We start from the raw sequence: 23,860 nt of genomic DNA on the forward strand, positions 1-23,860 counted from the left end.
ATGACAACCAAAGAGGCGTGCTGCTGTAGCCCTGAAAAATGACTGTCTGTCATATCATGACAGTCATGGCGCTACTTGTTCCTGTTTTTTAAAATGTTTACATTTACAACCCGTACATCTACATAAACGTTCGGATTTCAAATATAAAGTACTTTCCCTACGGCCACGGATGTAACAAGTTAAAACTCTTGGGTCTAAGTACCTGTATACTCGGTATTATTCAATAAAAAGCATTTTAATCCAATTGGTGGCCATTTTCTTTGAATTGTCTCCATATGCTTTCAACTACGCGCCCCTATCGGTTAGGGGGTGTATTGCACTCTGATACATTATACAAAACAAAACAAAAAGACCGCCAATCGGATTAAAATGCTTTTCATTGAACAATATGGAAGATACGGGTACTTAGACCCAGGCGATTTACTGTGTTACATCTGTGGCCGTAGGGTAAGTACTTTATTGCAGGATTAACCTCATTATTATGAACCCCAACAACACATGTGGAAAGAAAGCGTAATGTAGGAGCTAAATGGGGTTTCATATGTGTGCAGTGGACTGGGTCAGATGGCTAATATTGGCTGATCGATGTATTGAGGGTTCACTATCGGGTCCGCTCTAGAGCCCGCCTACCGTATCCGGTAATTTCCACCTATCCACACATGCACACAATTCAATTGTGTGCATGTGTGCATCAATTGTGTGCACGGCCTGTTTCCGTATCCGTTCTAGACCGGATATGAGAACTGCAAAGTGAATCTTTGAGGAGCAAAGAGACGTGAGGAGGCGGGGCTTTCCTAGACTGCGGTCGACCAACCAACCACCCCAGTCTGGGAAAGCCCGCCTCCTCAAAGAGCTCCATGGATGCCATTGGCTCACAGGCTACAGGACTTCAGTTCAGTCCAATAAGAATAAAGAGGAACAGTCTCTCTTCCCTTCAGCCAATCACTATTTAGCAACTCGCCTCGGCTCGGAGCTGATGTTTTGTTTTCAAGTCAAACAAAAACACTGAAGTTATTTCTTCTTGTTCAGCCTAGAGAAAAGCCATTATTATAGCCAAACTATAGGTTTACCGATGAATCTTCACCTGAAAGCCCCGGAGAGGCTGAGCCTGACGGGGGGGGACGTGGAGAGCCACTGGCGGAGCTTCAAGCAGCGGTTCCTGCTCTACCTGCAGGCCGTGGGGGGGCACGACGCGGCCCACAACGACCACTGGAAGGTTTGGAAGCTGCTGAAGATAGCAGGACCACAGGTACAAACATATGAATTATTACTGCTAGCTGTAGAATACAACTCTCGTAGACGTATTTACGATTCTGACGTTTTCAATCTACGAGAGTTGTAGGGTTCACCCCTCATGGACACAGGGACTTTTAGCACTATACCCCGTAGACACTCCAAACATGTACAAATTGAAAATAAAGGTGGTTACCCCCGCCAACACTTGTTAACTCTCACTACGCGGTAGTAGTTTAATGTAATAATCCATATCTTTCAATCAATAAGTGTTTTAATGCCGTCTGTGGCCGAACGACATTTTTTCACCCTCGTTTACTTCCTGTTTACATTGAGTGTAATTCCGGGTTTCACCAGACGGGGCGCGTCACTACCGCCCATTGGGAACTTCGGACAGAATCGGCCACAGACGGCATTAAAACACTTCTTTATTGAAAGATATGGATTATTACATTAAACTACTACCCCGTAGCGGTAGCGATAGTTAACATTTTGGACATATGAGGTTTCCACCCAATGGATTGATTGAATATTTTATTAGGCAAAAAATGTAAACAGCACAATTACATTTATAATACTATAATGTCTAAAAGGTCCGTCCAAAAAAGTCCTTGCAGTCTTGTTTCTATTGGGGTCCTTGGTATTCAATTCATAGACATATATATATATATTATATATATAGTAGCAACCAAACAGTTCAAATATCAACACAAAATATCAGAGACGATATCTGCCCTGTGCAATTTGTTTTTACCAAGCCTAAAAGGCAAAAGAAAATGCTTTTGTTTTGTATTGGTATATTCCAGTGTTCTATGCCATAAACACAATCAGATCATTCATCGCAACTTGTATTTCTAACACATTCGGTGCCCCCCCCCCCCCCATGCAGGCCAAGGTGGTGTACGACACCTTCACGTTCGATCGCCCAGACGACAGGAAGTCGATTGACGTGGTCCTGGACAAGTTCGACTTCCACTGCTCCCAGCGGGGGAACGAGGCGTACTGGAGGTACGTGTTCCGCTCTCGTAGGCAGGGGCCGGGCGAGGCCTTCGACAGCTTCCTGGCCGACCTGCGGCACAAGGCGCAGACGTGCAACTACCCCGACGGCGCCGGCGTGAGGGACTCCATGGTGCGGGACCAGGTGGTGTTCGGCGTGGCCGACCAGGACGTCAGAGAGACGCTGCTGAGGGCGGAGGGGCTGACGCTGGAAGGAGCCGTGAGGATCTGTCGCCAGGAGGAGGAGGAGGAGGAGGAGTGGCGGCGGTGGCAGCAGCAGCAGTCGGCCCCAACGCAGGTGAACACTGGGGGGGTGGATTTCATGGATTAACTCATTCACTGCCAGAGTAAATACATAAATAAATCACCCACTGCCAGGAACAATATTACTAAAACATCGTAATGTTACATATTGTGTGAATTGTTTAGGAATCAGCGCTAGTGTGTGGGGGTGGGGGGGTCCTTTCTACACTGTTTTTACAAATCGCACATTAGGACCCGGCTAGAGTCTTGGAATTAGAGCGTTGCGTCACCTCGGGGGCAGAAAACAGCGGCGGTGTTTCATGTAAAACTCGAAATAGTGACAAACGCTCATAGACTCCAGTTTTACACTTTGGCTATTCAAAAATAGCAGATCTACAAGCTCATAGCGCGGCACCGAGTGCCGCGCTATGAGCTTGTAGATCTGCTATTTTTGAAAACTTGTGAAAATGTGTGCAAATCTTTGAATATATATTCCTTTAAAGCGAACATTTTTAACTCAAATCTTTGCTTCTGGGGGGGGGGGTCCCTGGAACAAAATGTTTTGAGATGGGGGTCCGCGGTCAAATTCATATCGTTTTGGGGGTCCTTGACATGAAAAGGTTTGAGCACCACTGACATAAAAACATACGTTTTTCAGAATACTGTTGGGATTTAGAAGACATTTGTAGAATCGGCTTCAAGGTCTTAAAGGGTTAAATGGCTCTGGCTGGACCTGGCGGCCATACAAACATTTTTTTTCAGACATACGATTTGTTTTTGTTTTTTAACCCATGTGAAGGCGGAGGAGGATCAAACCCTGCAGGAGGTGAACCCGACTAAAAGAGAGAAAGCGGTGGCCAAGTTGAAAAGAAGAAAGCTGCGTAGGTGCCAGAACAAGGCGGCGCAGCGGGCGGCGAATGGCGCCTGCGACTCCGCCGATGGCGACTCGCTACGCCGATGTCCCGCCTCCAACGAGCACGAGCTGTGCGCGGAATGCAACGACTACCACCACCCCGCCACACTCTGCTCCTCGGTAAGGCCCGTCAACATTATTACATCATCGCCTTGTTTGGGATAATCACAATCATTGTTGCATAATCGCCATAACCGTTTACCACGTTGAGAAATGTTCATACCTTTTCAACAATAGTGGAAACAGCCGATCTACAAGCTCAGCAACACGACTCATTGGGAGCTTGTACCTGTGGTGGAAAAAGTGCTCAAATATATATATATTTTTAAAGATTTAAGTATCAATACTGCGATACTGTAACAAGTAAACGTTCGGAATGCAACATTTTCTAGAGTAAAAGTACAAAAGTATTGGTATCAAAATGCACTTAAAGTACCAAAAGTAAAAGTACTCATTATGCAGAATGTCCCATCTCACAAGTTTTCAAATGTATAAAAATGTATAAATATCTTTTGATTATAGCAGATCTACAAGCTCACAATGTGTCGCATCACGAAATGTATACATCGGCTATGTCCACTATTAATGTTTTTTTTAAAGTATTAAGTTATTACATATGTCAGTCATTTCTTTGTATATTTAGGTCATTTGTCATATAATCTGCCCTGTGGAACTTCAAAGCGCAAACGGCAAACAGAAATGTATTTTTTATTCACATGTTCCAGCGTTGTTCAAACGACAGGAAACACAATGAAATCGTCGATCGCAAATTTATTTGTGTGACAATTAATCGTCATGTAAACTTTCATAATCGTGACAGCCCTGCTCCAAGAGACGGAGGATGCAGGGATCTGTGGACGTGAAGGAGGAGGAGGAGGACGCCGACCACGATGAGAGTGATGACAGAAGAACGGCGGTGGCCCGCGATGGTGCAACAACAACGCCGTGTCACGACGTCCCTCCTCGTCGCCTACCCGGGTGGAACGGCCGAAACCATCAGGGCGAGAACGTCGCACGTGACGACGAACACAGAGAAACCTGGTACATGGACACCATGCCAGATAACTTATGTCACACCACTCTTCCAGCACCGTTAACGTTTAGACGTCACCCCAAAAGTGCCTATTGATTCCTCCCCACACACTAGGGCTGTCAACTTTCCTCAGAGATGATATTCGAATATTGGTCTTAAAAATGTGCAGATATAGAAAAAAAAATATATATATATTTGTTTTTTACAGAAACAGTACAAAAAACAATGTATCGAGTGCCAATAAAACATATATTTTGTTTGTTTTTATAACTTCATACATTGTTTTTTGTATTGTCCCTGTCAAAAAAAGAAAATTAACTTTTTTTTCTAATTCGAAAATTATTTTTTATATTCGAATATACATATTTTCCCAATATTCTAATAATATTCGAATATCGAATATTCGTTTGACAGCCCTAGTGTTGTCTCTGCTGTTGTATCCTGCACTGTACCGGCTCACCTGACAGTGAGGAGCCCCCACCAGGAGGACGTTGACTAGAGCCTTCGACCTACTCCTTCCTCCCACCCAACACTCCCCAAATGATATGTATTTGGCCCATGTTCCAGGGACCCCCCAGAAACGAAGATTTGAGTCACAAATGTTCGCTTTAGAAAATATACATATTCAAAGATTTGCCCACATTTTCAAGATTTTTCAAAAATAGCAGATCTACAAGCTCGTGGCGCGGCACTCGGTGCGGTGCCACGAGCTTGTATATCTGCTATTTTTGAATAGCCCAAAGAAATCTAAAAATGACACAGATGCGTTCCCGGTCTTAAAGGGTTAATGGTACCAGTGTTGCCGATCGGTATAAATGGCCGATCTACGTGCTCACAACGTGTTGTGCTGAGACCCGTTGTGAGCTTGTAGATCGGTTATTTTGGGAGCACGACACCCATAATAAAAATGACTTGTCTTTTAGTTCTGCTGGTTTCTCTTCTCCACTAGATCCCTCCCTAAGATGTTCTTCAAATTTTTATTTGTCGACAAAATTGACAATATATTTAGTCATCGTTTTGATCATCGTAGCTTAGTTTTTTTTTGTTTGTTTTAGTCGGTGAAAAAAAGTAGTTGACAAACATTTTCCTCAGTTTTGATATTCAGGTTTCTGACAGACATGGGTTGAGGTTAATGTATTTTTTTATTTTTATAAAACGTTTATGCGGACTACTGTGATACTGAATTATACTTTCAAAAGAGAGAGAGACTGAAATAGTTGCGCTTACGTGGCACCTATGATTTGTTTACCTAACTTTACAGTATTTGTCTCAAAGAAGGGGAGATAATGATAGATGGTATTATTACCTCTGGCCACAAGGTGGCAGCTGCATCTTTAAAGACGAGCAACATGATGAGAAGGAACTGCTAAGGTGTGAATCGTGGTTAATAAAGAAAACCTGGATTTGAAGAGCACTGTTTATCGTCATTCTTTTAGGGAACAGAACTGGCCTGGGGGGCCGTGTATCATCAAGAAATGTATAAATTAGCCAAATGTGTCAATAGTTCATTGCCAAGGTTATTGATCAAGTTCATCTGTGCAATTATCTGTATAACTTAAAGCAGGGGTCTTCAACGTTTTCAGGCCAAGGACCCCCCTAGCTGAGGGAGAGATGAAGCAGGGACCCCCTCAAACTTGTGTTTCAGATTAAAACATTTTTTTTTTACTTGGTCTGCTCTTTTTTCCCTCTACACTTACTGTATATCTCTTTGCCAAAAATAGCAGATCTACAAGCTCTCAACGCCTCGCAGTGCGAGACGTTGAGAGCTTGTAGATCGGCTATTTTTTGGCTAAAGTTCTCCTCAGAAAAAGGATGCTAGGGTTCAAGTGGTTAAGGTAAAAAAAAAAAATCACACACAGATTTGGCGGACCCCCTGTTGAAGACCCCTGACTTAAAGGTTAGCCTGTTGGTATTTGAATGCCATAACATTTTCATTAAACATGTTTGTTGGCTGTTAAGCTATGCCATCATGTTTATATGTATATTTATGCTGGTCTGTACTTTGCGAAAATAGCAGAACAAGCCCACAATGTGTTGCGAGATTGTAGATCTGCTATTTGGCAAAGAGATTTGGTGTGTCGCGACGCATTGTGTGAGCTTGTAGATCGGCTATTTTCAAATAGCCAAAATGTATGTAGGGTTGAAGTGGTTAATGTATGTTTTGTAATAATAATCAGAATCAACAAAGTAACTAAAGTTTTCAAATAGATGTAGTGGAGTAAAAGTACAAATACCTAAGTACAATTAGGTAACAAAGTAATATTCAACAATAAAACAAGTCTTGCTCCATATCAAACCCTCACAGGACATCACAAGGTTGATTTCACCGAAAACTGTCCACAACGAAGTGACATGAAAATACATGTAATAATTTATTTCATAAATAACACTGGAATGATCATATCTCTTATGTTAAAAAATGTCCATGTGAAACGCCGTACACATGGATTCTATTAACATTTCAGTGCATTTTTCATAAACTTGCTACTGCACTCTATTCATAACTGACAAGCACAGTGAGCATTGTAATCACAACCATAGGTCAGTATGGTTTACATTGTGCGTATAGAAGCATGTAAAACTGATATAAATGATAAAGAATATTGCATTTCTTTTGGCAACTTGTGTTCCACTTGATTGGACAAGGTCCGTCCGTGGAAAAGGCTGCTGACACACAAGGTCTCTCAGGACAGACCGTCTCTCTCCACAATCTGTGAATGAATGAATGCTACAGAGTCTGTAATACAGGGGTGATGCAACTTTGATGATGGAGAGGGCCACTATATTTCCACACTCACTCCAGAGGGCCACATTGCATATACTGTCGGGCAGACACCTCTTATCTCTGTATTTTAACTTTTTTTTCGTAAATGAATGCGGTACTTCACCATTCTGTCACACAAAAGTAGCAAAAATAGGCAATCTACAAGCTCAAAACGCGTCGCAGCGCGATGCGTTTTGAGCTTGTAGATCGGCTACTTTTGCTTTTTTTGAATTGGAATCCTGAAATCCCGATGTCCAAATACATTGGACATAAAAAAGACAATAGAATTGTAATTCTAGTCATTAAGCTACTAATATAGAGTGAAGTAATTAAAGCCGGTCATGTTTGCATGTTTGGAATTGTAACAGCTGAAATCAATGATATATCAGTATTCTGATATTAACCTGCGGGCCGCATTAAGTGAAGGTAGGGGGCCGCATGTGGCCCCCGGGCCGCCAGTTGCCCATGTATGCTGTAATATACATCACCCTGGAAAAACATCCGTCTCTTCAGACAGGAGTATTCCACCTATCTGTGTTCATGAAACTTTGATTTTTAACATATATAAATATTTATTTTGAATTTCCATTTCTGCTAGCTAGCCAGACTTAGACTAAGTTGATTTTCTAGTAGGAACTATTTCCGAAATGAAAGTAAGGAAATGATGTGGGGGCATCCTCTTTTATTTTCTACTCTTTTCAGAGCGTCCAAAGTATACAGACCGTTAGGCGAAAGCATTTGAATGTTGTGGGAGCCAACAGTCTGTCTTGAGAGACTAATATATCACACAATTGGAAATCTGTGACCTAACGAGGTACTCAACCCGATCTCATACAACACGGTGAAATAGCACGGATTGACATTCCGTACATAGACTAGAACATTGGTTCTCAAAGTGGGGTCCGGGGACCCCCAGGGGTACTTGAGGGGGTTCCAGAGGGTCCCCAGCTAAATGATGGATAGAAACCGAATGGACCCTTATGGGTCTGTAACTCTGAGAGTGTACAAATGGAACCAAATGGACCCTAACGGGTCCATTTGGTTCCATTTGGACACTCTCAGAGTTAAATTAACATTGATTTTACAATATGAATTGGGGTCCCAGAGATATAAATGCCATTAAATGGGGGTCTGTAGCCTAATGCATGTCAAACTGGGGGTCCTGGAAATTAAAATGGTTGAGAATCACTGCTAGAGCCGTAAAAATCGTCTCTTATGGGGGTCCCTGGCATATCTTTTCAAATGGGGGTCAGCGGGCTAATAAGTGTCAATTTGGGGGTCCTTGACATGAAAAAGTTTGAGAAGCACTGGACTAGAAAACCCGAAAAGCCGGCGAATCCCCTCCATTGACTTGTTACGTTTTGGACCCTGACGGAGGCGCGCAGTCTCAAGCGAACAGGAGCCACGAGAGGGACACCAAGCGAGTTGCTTGCAACGTTCGCTTGAGCCTACTCTCAGCGATGTCCGAGTTATGTACCGATGGGCACAGAATGGTAAATCATGTTGTGGGGGATCACTCTGCTTCCGGGTTGCAACCCGTGTTATGTCACCGTGGGATTCACGGCTCCTATGCACACATTTTCGGGTTTTCTAGTCGTATATTTACGGAATTGTCAATCCGTGCTATTTCGCCGCGTTCTGCGAGATCCAGGCTGAGGTACTAAACAGACGTTCTCAGTTCTCACCTCTGAAAAGAAACAACTCTCTCTCACGTTCTCTCAAACCATCTCGTCAGAGAGAAATCATTTGGACGGTTTTGTAGTCAAACAAAAAAATATATATAAATATAAATCTACGGTATATACTGTATATTTTCTTCAGTGTTTTGAACATGAACGCTCCATGTTGAATAAAGCAGTGGCTCTCAAAGTGGGCTCCGGGGGTCCATGGGAGGGGGTGTTTTGATTCACTACTGAAATCAAATACAAATGAGGTTTCCAGAGGGGGGGGTTTACTAGCCTGGTAAACCCTCCCTCCGGAAATCTAATTTCCATTTGATTTCAGGAGTGAGTCTGGCCTGATCGCCCATTCTGCAATATTGGCTGTGGGCTGGAGTTGGGCGGGAGTAATACCGTTGACTGACAACCCCTTCAGCCAATGATCGTTTTTCCCCTTCAGCCAATCAGCAGTTCACCAGACTAATGTGACGCAACGGGACTTTTGAGACGGCCATGCCCAAAATAGGTTGCCTTATTCGGATGCATGCGTGTCACTGCCCGCCCCGGCCGGTTCTCTGAATTTTTATTTTTAAATAGGCTCTGTCATGATTAATTGACCACATATATGAAGTTAAACAACTAAATTCTATCCAAACGATATCTTATAAGTAAATTCCGTGCCTCAAAATAGAAGTTTGAGAGCTTTTTGAAGTAAAAAAATAGCGGACAGAAAAGATGGCTGCCGTTCGTGTTTTGTCGGCTGCATTCAGGCTGCACTCGGTGCCATTCGGGCTCACTCGAACTCGCCACCTGATTGGCCAACTGTCGCTGTCAATCACAGCGACGACGCTGATAGGCTCGTCCGTTTGGTGTACACAGCCAATATCGCAGAATGGGCGATCAGGCCAGACTCACTCCTGAAATCAAATGGAAATGAGATTTCCGGAGGGAGGGTTTACCAGGCTAGGGGTTTACCAGGCTACTCCTCTTCTCTACCACTTGGCGGTGAGCCCGTTGGTCATCTTCTCCACGGCGTGGTAGCGCGTGTGCAGCAGAGCTCTGGCCTTCTCCTCGCCCACGCCGTGGAGCCACGAGTCGTACAGCTCGGCCACGCGCGCGTCCGCCTCGGGCGCCAGGGGGCGCTCCGCCCGGTACAGACGCTCCACTTCCTGGGTCAGGTCCTTGCTGTTCTGATTGGCCGACGGCTTCACCTGTCCGCCGCCGTTCACCATGCCTGATAAAAAGACGTGTAGATTATAGGAGCGTAACGATACATGTTAACAGCGATACGATACGCATCACGAATCACGATACATAGTTGACGATACGATGCATGGGCGATATTGGTTAATTCATGGAGATACGATACGATACGATTCAATGATTTAAAATTCGATACAGTAACTATTTAGCAAAAAAATGTTATCTGTGTGAAACGTGTGGAGAGTGCAGGTTTTTTAAGGGAAACATTTATTATTATGGATATGAATAAGTAAACACAGTGATTCTCTGGCAAATACATGGACATTGTATTTGAACACATGTGGACAAATCCACACCTTGACATGAACACAGAGAATACACACATTTATCAATAATCCAAGTGTAGCGATATGGAATGGAAAAGTAATTAAACCCCTCTTTCTCTTTTTTCTTCTTAATGTGCCATTGACGTGTTTCACGTGTTTTACCGCTATGGCGCAACGTGCCAATGACGTGTTTGACGTGTTTTTGAAAAAATTGTAAAAAATAAAAATCCCCTCCTTGTTTAACTTATAACTGAAAAAGGCTGTATCTCGCTTCCTAAGCACTTTTTTTTTACTTTGAAAAAATCTCTGGCACTGGGACAACATGTATATAGGGCTGAAGTGGTTAATGTATGTTTTGTAATGATAATCAAAATCTACAAAGTAACTAGTAACTAACGTTTTCAAATAATTTTGTGGATTAAAAGAACAATATTTGACCCTGAGATGTAGTGGAATAGACAATTGGAAATACTCCAGTAAAGTAAAAATACCTCAAAATTGTACTTAAGTACAGTACTTGAGTAGTTACTTTCCACCACTGTGATTGACCAATCAGAATCAAGCAGAATCAAGCATTCAACCAATCCGTGTAATAAGCCCATGCTTCGTTCTCCTCACCTGAGGGACAGGCCATGACCTCTACAAAGTGGTAGGGCGACTTGCCCCTCTTCAGCTTGAGCACCAGGTTCTGGATGTTACGGAAGCCGTACGCCGCCGCAAAGCGCAGCACCACTTCTCCGTCTCGCTCCAGAGTCACCTCCTGGAAGTCTTTGTTCCTGTGGGACGAGGGAAATGAGGCAATGTCTCCATTACTCGTATACATGTACATAGCACATTCATGGCTTAAACAACCACTAGCGTCCCTGTTTTTTATTCTGCGAAAATAGCCGATCTACAAGCTCAATGTGGGGCGACCAAGGGCCCAGCATTGGCCTTTGAAATTGAGTCTATATAGGAAGTGAGTTCAAGTGACAGTTCATATGAATAGCCTGTAGTTTAGCTGTTTTACCCCTGCTGGTGTCGGAAAGAATTTCTCCCAATGCAAGCGGATGGGTTTTTGACGAACTTTAGACTTGATTTTCTTACCTTTTATAAACATTGTCATAAAGTCGCTAGTTTAAAGTCTTCTTTCAATCATCATGATATGTGTTTTAGTTAATGATGGTCCCATTTATTCTAAAATTGGCGATAAAGTAGGTTATGCTCCAGGAGGGGCGGGATGATTTGATTGATAAGCTACACAACCAATAGCATTCATTCCCCACCCCCGCTCTTGATTGACCCAACCAATATCGGTCTGGTTGCATTGCGCAGGATATGACGCGATATGGAAAGACGGCGGATTTGAAATTCCTGAACAATCGGCTTCATTTACGGTCTGTAGAAACCAATAGCTTTCTACAACCAAAATGTAGAACCCTATTATAGGATAATTCCTTTTAACAGGTCGTTCATGAAAGTCCTTGCGGTCTTGTTTCCAATGAGAACCTGTGAGCAATTAGGGGTTAAGAGTCTTGCTCAGGGACAAATTTCATTTCATCGACATATGCTTCCCTGGCCTGGAATCGAACCTGGGGCAACCAGGGCCTCTGGCTCCCTAGGCGGGCTCACTAACCACTCAGCTATGGCCGCCCCCTTTATTTTTAACTCTATGCTACTTTTGCCTAAGATTTGATGTAGAGGGAAAAGGGGCGGGGCTAATCTAGACCCCTGGGTGACCCTCATCAACTAAGAATGGTCAGTTGGTGTGTGTGGACAGGACTTACTTGATGGTCTTGTAGGTGAGCTCTGTGACCTCCACTCCAAACAGCTCCTTGGCGGCGTGGGTGAAGACGTGGTGGAGGTAGCCCCCCGAACTGCTGCCCGCGTGGCTCAGCAGCTCATCACCACACATGTTACTGAAGCTGGAGGAACAGGAGGACAGCAATGGTTACATGTTAGCCCCCCCCCCCCGTACCCACCCAAGATATTGGCAGGCCGTCTGATTACTGTAATAATAATTGTAATAATAATAATAATAAAAAGTGTATCACATCACTTACATCTCATCAAGCGGCGCTGGCTCCACGTCTATAAGAGACATTTTCTTCTCCTCCAGTAACGTTACAACCTCACCTATGAGAGGACACAGGAAGATTGGGGGGGGGGGGGGGGGGACAGTGGTTGGATTTTGAACGTCCAATAGTTTGGGTTGAAATCAGATATATTTTTTTTTTTTTTTTCTAAATTTTTTATCCTACGATTTTGTAACCCTATTTTTTACACCCAGTGCCAATTGTCTATGTAATCCTGGGCACTACCTTCCCTCTGCCAACCTAGGGAGGCCAGGGCCGAGCTCATGCCTCCTTCAATGCATGAGAGCCAACTGACCTTCTTGTCACCTGACAGGGGGGAGTTTCCCTGGTTGGACGTAGCGCGTGGAAGGAACACGTTATTCCAACCAGTTCCTTTCCCCTCCATCAGGCGCCCCGGCTGACCAGGGGGAGGCAGTATAGTGACCAGGATTACTGCATGTTTTTGTGAGGGTACCTACCCTAGGAGACACGGGGAGAAAATGCAAACTCCACACAGAAAGGCCCTTTCGCCAACCTAGGGTATGGGCACTGATGACGCGGAGGAGAGAACACGCCCCCAGCACCCACAGCGTCCCCTGTGGGAATCGAACCCAGGACCTTCTAGCTGTGAGGCGACAGCGCTACCGACTGTGCCACCGTGCCCCAGGTCATTTTTTTAGGGTCTCTGCTTGATACAACGCCGATTGCCCTCCTCTTGTCTTACCTGAGGTGATGACACAGTCCACCTCACGCGTCTCCTCTTCCTCCAGGGAGAAGTCCGGCCTGGAGGCTTCCAGCTTCTTGTCGTAGCAGGGCATCACTGTCACATGGTAGATCTGATCCGGATTCAACCCCTGGGACAACAAACACAAGGTAAAAAGCTCCTCCTCTCATCCTAGAGTGACTTGTACTAGCTGCCTGGTCGCAGCTACAAAATAAAATACCATATATTCTCTGATGGAATACTCTTTCGAATATGCAGTAGTAGTACTCTGTACCACTTGTATACGAGTCACACTTTAGACATTCTAACTCATATGCAAACTACGTCAATATGGGTCCCGACTAGGGATGGGTATCGCTAGGATTTTTACGAGTCCGGTTCCGGTTCCGGTTCTGCTTATCGGATCCGGTTCCTATCGGTTCCATATTTCAGTTCCAAAATGGTAAAAAAATAAGAGGTCAAATGTGTATTTAATAGAGATGCACCGAATGGAAAATTCTTGGCCGAAACCGAATACCGAATACAGGAAACACTTGGCCGAAAACCGAATAGCCAGAAATTATTAATTTAAAAAATATATATATACATTTTCTTTAAAGTTTATTTGTACCATTGCTGCCATGGCTGTGCCTCTGTTGTAGAGCTATGATTATGGCAAAACGTATCATAACTATAATGGGTCCATATTGAGATCAGTTATTTAAAACATATTTATTTATTGTGTAGAATTATTGATTTACTATTGTGTAGTAATAAAATACAATATGCCTCAAAACATTACCCTGCCACACACACACACACACACACAATCAAACAGAAGCGTTCACAGCTGGTGTTAATTATTTTTCCCTGCGCGAGTTCTTAACTAGCGCTGGTTTTCCAACTAATGTTACACCCTCTGACATGTGGATTCTAGTATTCAAGATGACAACAGCAAATCTTGGTTACAAAGTTTGCAGGGCAGGCTGTTCCTTCCCTTACTACTTCAGTTCAGACAGTGGTGAGTGAGGGGAGAGGGCGAGGGGCGGTGCGGGGAGGAATGAGGCTGGGCTGAGTGCGCTCGGAGAGAAGCAACAGCTGTACTCCTCCATACGGAGAGACGCTACTGATGTATACTTCTCCATACAGCGGTGTTTTACCGGATTTGTGATTTTTGCTCAGATTGTGCTGTTTGTCTAGGACTTCTAAACGCCTTTGTTTGAACGGCTTTTAGCGCATCTAGGAACCGATATGCAGAACCGAAATTACATATTTTTTATGGGTACCCGGTACCGACCATTTCTTTATCGGTTCCTACTTGGAACCGTATTTCGGTACCCAACCCTAGTCCCGACATCTCAAATCAACATCTTTCACGTGGTTTCCTACCTGCTGTTTAGCGAAATAGTCTTTAACCAGAGAGCCCATCATCTGCTGTGGGGAGCGGGTGGAGCTGATGTACGGAAGGATGAAGTCACCGTGGGTCTTCTCAGCATAGCAGATCCATCCTGAACACACACACACACACACACACACACACACAGTTTCCATTTTACATTCTTCTTTGAACAAGTTTCAACAACACATGCTCTACAGTTGTTTGTTATATAAAAGTCTGGCCACTGATAAAGTGATAATGTCCTTTATCTGTGAGAACTGACTAGTTTAACAAGGATGACATATGAGCGTCCATGTGGAGTACCTGGGCAGGCAGAGGTCAACATGGGCAGGGCCTTCTTGTCCTGCTCCTTGCTGTGGAAGCGCTGGATGAACTCCCTCTGGCTCTCCAGCAGGCTGAACGTGCGGCTGAACCCTGTGTCAAACACGTGGTGAACCCCTGGAACAGGAGCGTCCCGTTAAACTGGTGTACTTACTTATCTCCTTACAACAAAGCATCCAAAGCATTTCCAGTATGTGACGTTCACTAGTTCAAAACCATTTGAAAACGCTTTTTTTTTTGACAGAGAAATGTTTTCTCTAAGCAAAATGTTGTACTAGTTGGGTTAAGGGGGTACTTGGCTTGTATTCATAAATGATGGAAAATGGGGTACTGAAACAAACAATGTTGAGAACTACTGCTGTATTATACATTATAGACCATACCCGTCGGGGGATATGAGCATGGTCCGCTTGTTTCACGGATGTGGCAACACCGGCGCTTGTTTCACCCGCATGATTTGGCAACCCGGGAGCCAGCGGACACAAACAAAACGCTAATAAGCAGCTGACATTTGGGGAAAGCGACGGGAAAAACGGGCTTCGGTGTTCCGTGCACATGGCAATGGTCAATGGCTGTGTGCAAATACAGTTCAATTGCTCAAGCCACTGAGGAGAACCGGGCAGAAGAGATTTTGGGCTCACACAGACGCACAGACAGAGCTTTGTAGAATTAAAGGATGATGATATTTGCACTCACCCAGGCCTTTGAGGCAGGAAGCCAGCCTCCTGCCCGTCTCACTGCTGCTCAGGCCGTAGTGCGCGGCCAGGGAGGCTCTGGACTGTGGAGACAGAGACACTACCACCACCTTCTGGTCGGAGGCCTCGGCCAGCTGCTCGGCCAATGCTTGCTTGTAACGACATGCATGAAATAGGGACACAAGGTTTAAAGGTAGGATAAGTGATTTCCAAAATGAAGCTGATAAATGGTTACTCTCTCCTTATTGGCTGACATTTCTAAACCCACCCTGAACATATATTTTCTGTTTATTTAAGAGCTGGAGAGATGGGTGGACCCGTTACTGAACAAACACTCCATAGCAATGATTACCATCAGAATATAGAGCTTTAACCTTTTAACAAAATACTTACCACAATATCACTTACCCTGCCTTTAACCCATTTAGACCTGAGGCCAATTCTAAAAGCGCCTTCTAAATCCTGACCTAAGGTTTCTGAAAAACTTCAAATATTATATATATTATATATGTTGCTATATACTGTACATAGCAACAACAACAACTCCAAAAAGAGGTTCCCGTCCTGAAAGGTATAGTTACAAATAGGGGTTCCCGCCCAAAATGGGTTAAAGTGATAAAAGAAAGCATAACTGCTGATACAGTCAACTACTGTATCTACGCTAGAGCACATACCTGTGGAGGCGCATGTTGACAATGTTTACATGTTGTGTAGTATATCTACCTTGTTGTTGAGCAGCTCAATGTTTACATGTTGTGTAGTATATCTACCTTGTTGTTGAGCAGCACTTTGAGGATTTCCTCGTGGCTCTGCTGGGCGATGAGCACGCTCTCAGCGGAGGTCACACAGCCGCTGCAGGCCAGGCAGTCGTTCAGGGTGATCTTTGCTTTCTCCAGCTTCTGCTTGGTGCCGTCCTACACACAGCAACATGAGTCACACTTACTGGAGCTTCAATCCACATGGATGTTACTTACTGCCAATGGAATTACATGTCCCACTGTGTACCACCACCAGGGGGCAGTTCGCCAAAACATATATAACGGTGTTTCACTATGGAATGCCCATTTCCATCTAGTAGCTACCAGCTACCACATCCTCTAGGGCTGTCAAAAAAAATCGATTCATGAATAAATCGCGATTCTTAATGCCACGATTTTAAAAATCGAATCAAACTAGACGCGTCGCAATTCCGGGGAAATTGCAGAGTGTGGTTGCGCCGACGCGGGTCGCGGGTCGCGGCCGCCGGGACTCGAGGAATACGCCGGGAGGAATAACGTCGGAGGCTGCGCCAATTACATCGTGTCGTCACTCCTGAGATCGCTTGCGTTTCATTTTGAGAGGATTGATCCCCCCAAAAATCATGTTTTTGCATCGAACGGTTACATTTTGCGCATTTGTGGCTCCCCCTATGGGTCAAAGTGGAAATGCTTTTGGGGATTTGTTGAGTAAACCACCCTCGACATGCGATTGAAATCTGGGATCGATTGGACGTTTCGTTCGTGATTTTTGGCATTCTTTGTGAAACGGGCCCCTCCCGCTAACTTTGGAAGCCAATTACGGACGAACGGTAAGGACTATCAAAATGACGTTTGGATACCTTTATCGCATGGGTCCATAGATCACGTGTACCGATTTTTGTGAGATTTGGAAAATAATTGTAGGAAAAGGAGCAAAAAGTGTGTTTTGAAGAAAATTCAAAATGGCGGAAAATCTATCCTGACGCAAATGGGCGTGGCCTATATGGGGAGATGCGTTGTGACCCAAGGAATCCAGGTGAAAAGAAATTTTGATTTTAGGACCTATGGTTCAAGAGTTACAGGCCAAAACGTAAAGGGGGCTGTTATAGCGCCACCATGAGGCCGAATGGTGTGATATTTTTTTAAATAATTTCGGAGAAAATTATGAACCTCCCCTCCAAATGTGGTAACTGTAGCTCTTACGGTTTCTGAGAAAAAAATACTTGAATTTGATTTTTTTCACTTTTCCATTAAAGCGGATGGGGGAAATTTAATGCACTAATAAATTAATATCAATTAAACTATTTAACCAATCTCTTAGCCCTATACACACGATTCCCGATTTAGACGGTCATTTTGACATATGGCACGAGTGGGTGCTGGCAAAACTGTGGGAGGAGTTAAGGTCTAAAGTTTAACATTGATCAGGAACAATGTTAACACTAGACGCGTCGCAATTCCGGGGAAATTGCAAAGTGTGGTTGCGCCGACGCCGGTCGGACTATCATAATGTCGTTCGGACAGGTTTATCGCAGGGGTCCATAGATCACGTGTACCGATTTGTGTGAGATTTGGAGAGAAATTGTAGGAAAAGGAGCAAAAAGTGTGTTTTGAAGAAAATTCAAAATGGCGGAAAATCTATCCTGACGCAAATGGGCGTGGCCTATATGGGGAGCTGCGTAATGACCCAAGGAATCTAGGGAAAAATAAATTTTGATTTTACGACCTACGGTTCAAGAGTTATAGGCCAAAAGGTAAAGTGGGCTGTTATAGCGCCACCATGTGGCCGACTGGTGTGATTCTTTTCATAATAATTTCGCAAAAAACTATTAACCTCCCCTCCAAATCTTGTAACTGTAGCCCTTACGGTTTCCGAGAAAAAAATACTTGAATGGGAGTTTTTGCAATTCCCATTAAAGTGGATGGGGAAATTTAATGCAGAAATAAATCAATATCAAAAAATCTATCCTGACGCAAATGGGCGTGGCCTATATGGGGAGATGCGTAGTGACCCAAGGAATCCAGGTGAAAAGAAATTTTGATTTTCGGACCTACGGTTCAAGAGTTACGGGCCAAAACGTAAAGGGGGCTGTTATAGCGCCACCATGAGGCCGAATGGTGTGATATTTTTTTCAATAATTTCGGACAATATTATGAATTATCCCTCCAAATCTGATAACTCTAGCTCTTACGGTTTCTGAGAAAAAAATACTTGCATTTGAGTTTTTTCACTTTTACATTAAAGTGGATGGGGACATTTAATGCACTAATAAATCAATATCAATTAAACTATTTAACCAATCTCTTAGCAAAATACAAGCGCACGATTCCCGATTTAGACGGTCATTTTGATATATGGCACAACATTAGGGGATAAAAACTGTGGGAGGAGATGCGGTTCGAAATATTGTTTATCTTGAAGTGGAAGAAAGCTATAGAGTACTATAGTCTGGTTGCCCTGTTGGGCAACCACACTAAATATTAAAATCGATTTTTTTAATTTTTTTTTTATTTTTTTTTATTTTTTTTTTTTTTTTTTTTTTTTTTTTATAAAATCGCAATAAATCGCAGAATCGAATATCAATTAATCGCAGAATCGCAATTTTAATCGAATCGGCACCCTAGAAAATCGCAATAAATCGCAGAATCGCAATTTTAATCGAATCGGCACCCTAGAAAATCGCAATAAATCGCAGAATCGAATCGAATATCAATTAATCGCAGAATCGCAATTTTAATCGAATCGGCACCCTAGGAATCGATTTTGAATCGAATCGTGAGGTAAGTGAATCGTGACACCCCTAACATCCTCCCTATCTACCTACAGAAGAAGCCTAATATGTCAATTGAATACCCGAGTGGGTAACTAGATGATAGGCATCCACAATATTTGTCACGTATGGATTTTCTAAATTTCCTCAGTTTCATTTTTTACTTCTTATTTCACATGACTATCTATATCCCATTGAGACCTGAAGCCGATTCTACATGTCTCCTAAATCTCAACAGTATTCTGAAAAACGTATGTTTCTATAGCAGTGGTGCTCAATCTTTTTCATGTCCAGGACCCCCAAAATTGTATGTATTTGGCTGCGGACCCCCATCAAAATATTTTGTTCCAGGGACCCCCCAGAAGCAAAGATTTGAGTTAAAAATGTTTGCTTTAAAAATATATATATTCAAAGATTTGCACACATTTTCACGGTTTTTCAAAAATAGCAGATATACAAGCTCATAGCGCGGCACCGAGTGCCGCGCTACGAGCTTGTAGATCTGCTATTTTTGAATAGCCCAAAGTGTAAAATAATGCTTTTTAGCTCAAATCAAAAAATGACACAGTTCCAGGTCTTAATGGGATATAGTAGCATCATGTCTTTGCTTTGCCCAAAACATTTGTTTTTGTCTTTTCTGCTCAGTATGTACTTTTATATTATTTCCTTTGTCCTACTTTCTTTATCATATGTTTTTATGTCTTTTTTTGTTTTTTGTTCATTTTTTGTTTTAAATATTAAATCATTCTAATTGTACGTAATGTCAAACGGTGAGGTTCTCGCATGAGCCCCCCCTAGGGTTTCTTACCTCACCGGCACAATTAACTGTCAACTTTCCCAGGGAAAGAACTAACATATCATGCATATGTATATATAAAATGTTGTGCAAATCAAATAGAGCAAATGATTTATTTTTGTCGAGTGACTCAACACAGTCTATGGAAGCCAGTGAGTAAAAATAACTACTCCTCGCAATTGTGTCTTTATATCGCATAATTCAGAAGGTCTTTTTTCTTTAAACTGTGACTTTTTTTCTACACAATTCCCTAAGTCACAATTGTAAGAAACTTCTAAAGTAAGGTATAAAGAATTGAATTGCAATAATTCAATTTAAGCCTTTTCATTTCTACTCTGTGGTGGAAATGATCATCCACAGAACATACATTAGGTTCAACTACTTATTCTATTCTAAGTTTACGCTATTCGAAAATAGCCGATTTACGAGCTCACAATGCCCTTTGCAAGCTTGTAGAACAGCTATTGCAAAAAATATATTGAACAATGTTTGAAACATTGTTAAAATAAGATAATTTTCCTTAGTGAAATCAATGATTCTTAGGTAGCTCAAATAAACACGTTAAAGACCTCGGCTCACACACTCACCTGTTCGACTTGGAAGTAGTTTCCATCTTCTATCTGAATCTTGGCCACAGATTTTCCAGCTTTCTTCTCTAGTTTAACGGGTTTAACGCATTCCTACAAGGAAGACACAGAGAGCACAAACTTCAATGGCATTTAAGGTTTGGCCATAGATTCATGGTTTTACAGATGTTTCACTGATCATGACCTAAGGCCTAACGTTATCACCATAGATTCATGGTTTTACAGATGTTTCACTGATCAGTACATTACAGTCATTTAGCAGACGCTTTTATCCAAAGCGACTTACAATAAGTGCATTCAACATAGGTAGGGAACAAAACTACTAATCACCAGAAGTCCTAAGTGCATTTTCTGCAAAAACAAGCAACTAAGAGTATACCTAGTGCTAAGGTAAAAGTGCAATATATCAGCTACCTACTTTCTTAAACAGATGAGACATAATAGCTAAATCAAATGAGCAAGAGCTAAAACAAATAAGTGTACACAAGATCCAAACAAGACACTTAACTAATCAAGATCATCACCTCCTAAGGCCTAACGTTATCACCATAGATTCATGGTTTTACAGATGTTTCACTGATCATGACCTAAGGCTATCTTTATGTCTTTGGCTATGTCTTTGGCTATTCAAAAATAGCAGATCTGCAAGCTCATAGTGCGGCACTCGGTGCCGCGCTATGAGCTTGTATATCTGCTATTTTTGAACGGCCAAAGAAATCTTAAAATGACACAGATACTTTCCTGGTCTAAATGGGTTAAATAAGTGCAATGAAATCACAAGGTTACATCAGTTCAAGCCAAGGATTCAGGATAGACACAACAAAGTCCTATAACTTATTTCCTTTGTGGTTCCTCTCACAAGCAACAATGAATAAGTTAAAAACACTTTACAAGACAACATTATCAATAAAAGGGGTTCTTGGGATGGGTCCCCCGTCCCCTGCCAAATGAGGAACGGTTCATATTTGTTTCGGCTATTTTCGAAAAATATAGACAAATCTTCTCTTATGGGGGTCCCACCCTGGCACGGATAACATCTTTACAAAATAGACGATCTACAAGCTCACAATGTGAGCTTGTAGATCTGCTATTTTCAAATGGCAGAAATGTGTATAGGGCTGAAGTGAATAAATAATAATAATAATTATTATTATTATTTGTAATCAAAATCTACAAAGTAACTAGTAACTAAAGTTTTCAAATAATTGTAGTGGAGTAAAAAGTACAATATTTGCCTCTGAGATGTAGTGGAGTAGAAGTAAAAGTATTTTACTTTCAAAATTCAAATTGGAAATACTCCAATAAAGTAAAACATACCTAAACATTGTACTTAAAGGTTAAAGTACTATATTGTGATAGTAATCATTGCTACAGAGCGTTTGTTGGGTCACAGGGGTCTCTCCAGCTCTTTACTAAACACAATATAGTACATTTTCAGGTAGGTGACAATATTTAAGCCAATCAGGAGAGGGCACTGAAAATGCATTTTCTGTTTAATAAAGAGCTGGAGAGACCTGGAGACTCCTTTTACATAACAAACACTCTATAGCAGGGGTCTTCAACAGGGGGTCCGGGACCCCTAGGGGGTCCGCCAAATCTTTGTGTGATAGGATTTTTTTTTACCTTAACCACTTGAACCCTAGCATCCCTTTTTCTGAGGAGCACTTTAGCCAAAAATAGCAGATCTACAAGCTCACAGCCTCGTGCTGCGAGGTGTTGTGAGCTTGTAGATCTGCTATTTTTGGCAAAGAGGTATAGGTGGAAAAAAGAGCAGACCAAGTAAACAAAAAAAAAGTTTAATTCTGAAACACAATTTTATACAATATAGAGGGGGTCCCTCCCCTCGGCTAGGGTTAGGGTTAGGGTTAGGGGGTCCTTGGCCTGAAAAGGTTGAAGACCCCTGCTCTATAGCAATGAGTACAATATATAGAGCTATTTAACACTGTTCTCATGTCTTACTAAATAAAGTACATCAATCAATCAATCAATTTATTTTAACCAAAGTAAATCACTTACCCTACTTAAGTACAGCACGTGCTTGAGTAACGTACTTAATTACTTTACACCACTGGTCCTTAACAATAACATGTACTACAGCACTAATAAATAATATATAACTGCGACATTTAAATGTTACTCAACGGTCAAGCTGACGGCAGCTAGAAGAGAAGTTAGATAGATCTGTAACCTTACTGAAAAGAGATGAATTGAGATGCTAATGTCTCTGAGAGAAGACTGATGTGTTAATAAACGTGATAAAACGCATAAAGAGTTATTATTAGATGTAATCTATTACCTGAGAGGGGGTGATGAAATCATCCAGGTCGGTCAGTTGTAACACACTGCTGAAATGCGACGCCATGTTCAGCAGCACTGCCGTAAAGTGTCGTGTAATTGTTTTGTTTACACTTGTGTCGTGAAACCATAGAGCTGCTGCTGCAAATGTGTGCCGCAAAGTTAAGAGCCAAACCATGACAGTCACTGAGACAGTCATGGATGAACTTCAACATAGTGTTTGCATTTTCTTTTTGATCCGTACATCTACAATAAAGTTCAAATGTTACATATAAAGTGCTGACCCCATGGCCACGGATGTAACAATTGTGCACGGGTCCTCATAAGTACCCGGGTATTCTGTATTGTTCAATAAAAAGCATTCTAATCAGATTGGTGGCTATTTTCTCCACGCTTTCAGCTAAGGGACCCTACTGGTTGGGGAGGTGTACTGCACTCTGATACAATACACATCTACGAGAAAATGGCCACCGATCGGATTAAAATGCTTTTTTATTGAACAATACGGAAGATACGGGCACTTCTGAGGGCCCGAACATAATTTTAATACTTTTAACAAGAAATAATAAAATAAATGTTTGAAGTTGTAAATCCTTGTCTTTAGACAAGGGTGTTTTCAGAGTGCAAGTTTAGATGTAAAAACAAAAAGGAAACCAGGGGAAAACATTGTATAATGTAATTAATATATATATAAATCCTTTAAGAATATATTTTCACCAAACTTTTATTTATTTTTATTTGTGTGTTAACAAACAATAATTTGAAATGTTTTGGTAGAAATGGTTTGTCCCAATTCTCAAGAATGGGTATAAAAGCGAACATAACTAGGATCTTTGCTTCTGGAGGTCCCTGGAAAGAAATATTTTGAGATGGGGGTCCACAGCCAAAGACATAATTTTGGGGGTCCTTGACATGAACCAGTTTGAGAACCACTGATGAACATACGTTTTTCAGAAAACTGTTAGGATTTAGAAAGACATTTTTAGAATCGGCCTCAGGTCTTAATGGGTTAATATCATCCAAATTGAACCCATTAAAACCAGGGTAGCGTCTCAAAAATAGCAGATCTACAAGCTCACTCAATGCCTCTCAATGTGAGCCCACCTCCAAATACAAATCAATTTGTGGGTCCT

The 23,860-nt window shown here is 42.3% G+C and overlaps 2 protein-coding genes across 3 annotated transcripts; one reads left to right on the top strand and one right to left on the bottom strand.

Annotated features, from left to right (window-relative positions):
• Positions 1-967: 967 nt before the first annotated feature.
• On the top strand, positions 968-5,050 carry LOC311055297 (uncharacterized protein). Its single transcript, XM_084071429.1, has 4 exons — positions 968-1,249; positions 2,123-2,527; positions 3,272-3,505; positions 4,206-5,050. Exons 1-4 carry the CDS (start codon positions 1,073-1,075, stop codon positions 4,512-4,514), a joined length of 1,125 nt encoding a protein of 374 aa, XP_083927555.1. The 5' UTR covers positions 968-1,072; the 3' UTR covers positions 4,515-5,050.
• A 1,658-nt stretch (positions 5,051-6,708) lies between these two features.
• On the bottom strand, positions 6,709-22,795 carry narfl (nuclear prelamin A recognition factor-like). Of its 2 annotated transcripts, XR_014601753.1 has the most exons (12): positions 22,729-22,795; positions 20,433-20,525; positions 16,312-16,455; positions 15,543-15,675; positions 14,829-14,963; positions 14,516-14,634; positions 13,148-13,277; positions 12,412-12,484; positions 12,136-12,273; positions 10,988-11,145; positions 8,504-10,074; positions 6,709-8,071 (listed from the first exon to the last, which is right to left on the bottom strand). XR_014601753.1 is itself a non-coding variant. In XM_084071179.1 (11 exons), the coding sequence occupies exons 1-11, from the start codon at positions 22,792-22,794 to the stop codon at positions 9,833-9,835; spliced, it is 1,449 nt and encodes a 482-aa protein (XP_083927305.1). In that variant the 5' UTR covers position 22,795; the 3' UTR covers positions 8,269-9,832. The 2 variants fall into 2 exon arrangements, 1 of the variants encoding a protein (XP_083927305.1); XM_084071179.1 differs by lacking the exon at positions 6,709-8,071 and having other exon boundaries at positions 8,269-10,074; positions 15,543-15,693.
• Between the last annotated feature and the right edge of the window lie 1,065 nt (positions 22,796-23,860).

Source organism: Gymnoscopelus microlampas, assembly GCF_963454915.1.
Source record: "Gymnoscopelus microlampas genome assembly, chromosome: 11".
Taxonomy (NCBI): Eukaryota; Metazoa; Chordata; class Actinopteri; order Myctophiformes; family Myctophidae; genus Gymnoscopelus; species Gymnoscopelus microlampas.

What these genes read in the sequence shown, in the direction of transcription:
- narfl (XM_084071179.1), bottom strand. Translation starts at nt 22,794, where the DNA reads ATGGCGTCGCATTTCAGCAGTGTGTTACAACTGACCGACCTGGATGAT. An exon ending in ATTTCATCACCCCCTCTCAG is followed by an intron (nt 20,526 to 22,728) that starts GTAATAGATTAC and finishes TCTTCCTTGTAG; the next exon opens with GAATGCGTTAAACCCGTTAA. An exon ending in TTCCTGCCTCAAAGGCCTGG is followed by an intron (nt 14,964 to 15,542) that starts GTGAGTGCAAAT and finishes CTCCTGTTCCAG; the next exon opens with GGGTTCACCACGTGTTTGAC.
- LOC311055297 (XM_084071429.1), top strand. Translation starts at nt 1,073, where the DNA reads ATGAATCTTCACCTGAAAGCCCCGGAGAGGCTGAGCCTGACGGGGGGG. An exon ending in AGCAGTCGGCCCCAACGCAG is followed by an intron (nt 2,528 to 3,271) that starts GTGAACACTGGG and finishes ACCCATGTGAAG; the next exon opens with GCGGAGGAGGATCAAACCCT. An exon ending in CCGCCACACTCTGCTCCTCG is followed by an intron (nt 3,506 to 4,205) that starts GTAAGGCCCGTC and finishes TAATCGTGACAG; the next exon opens with CCCTGCTCCAAGAGACGGAG.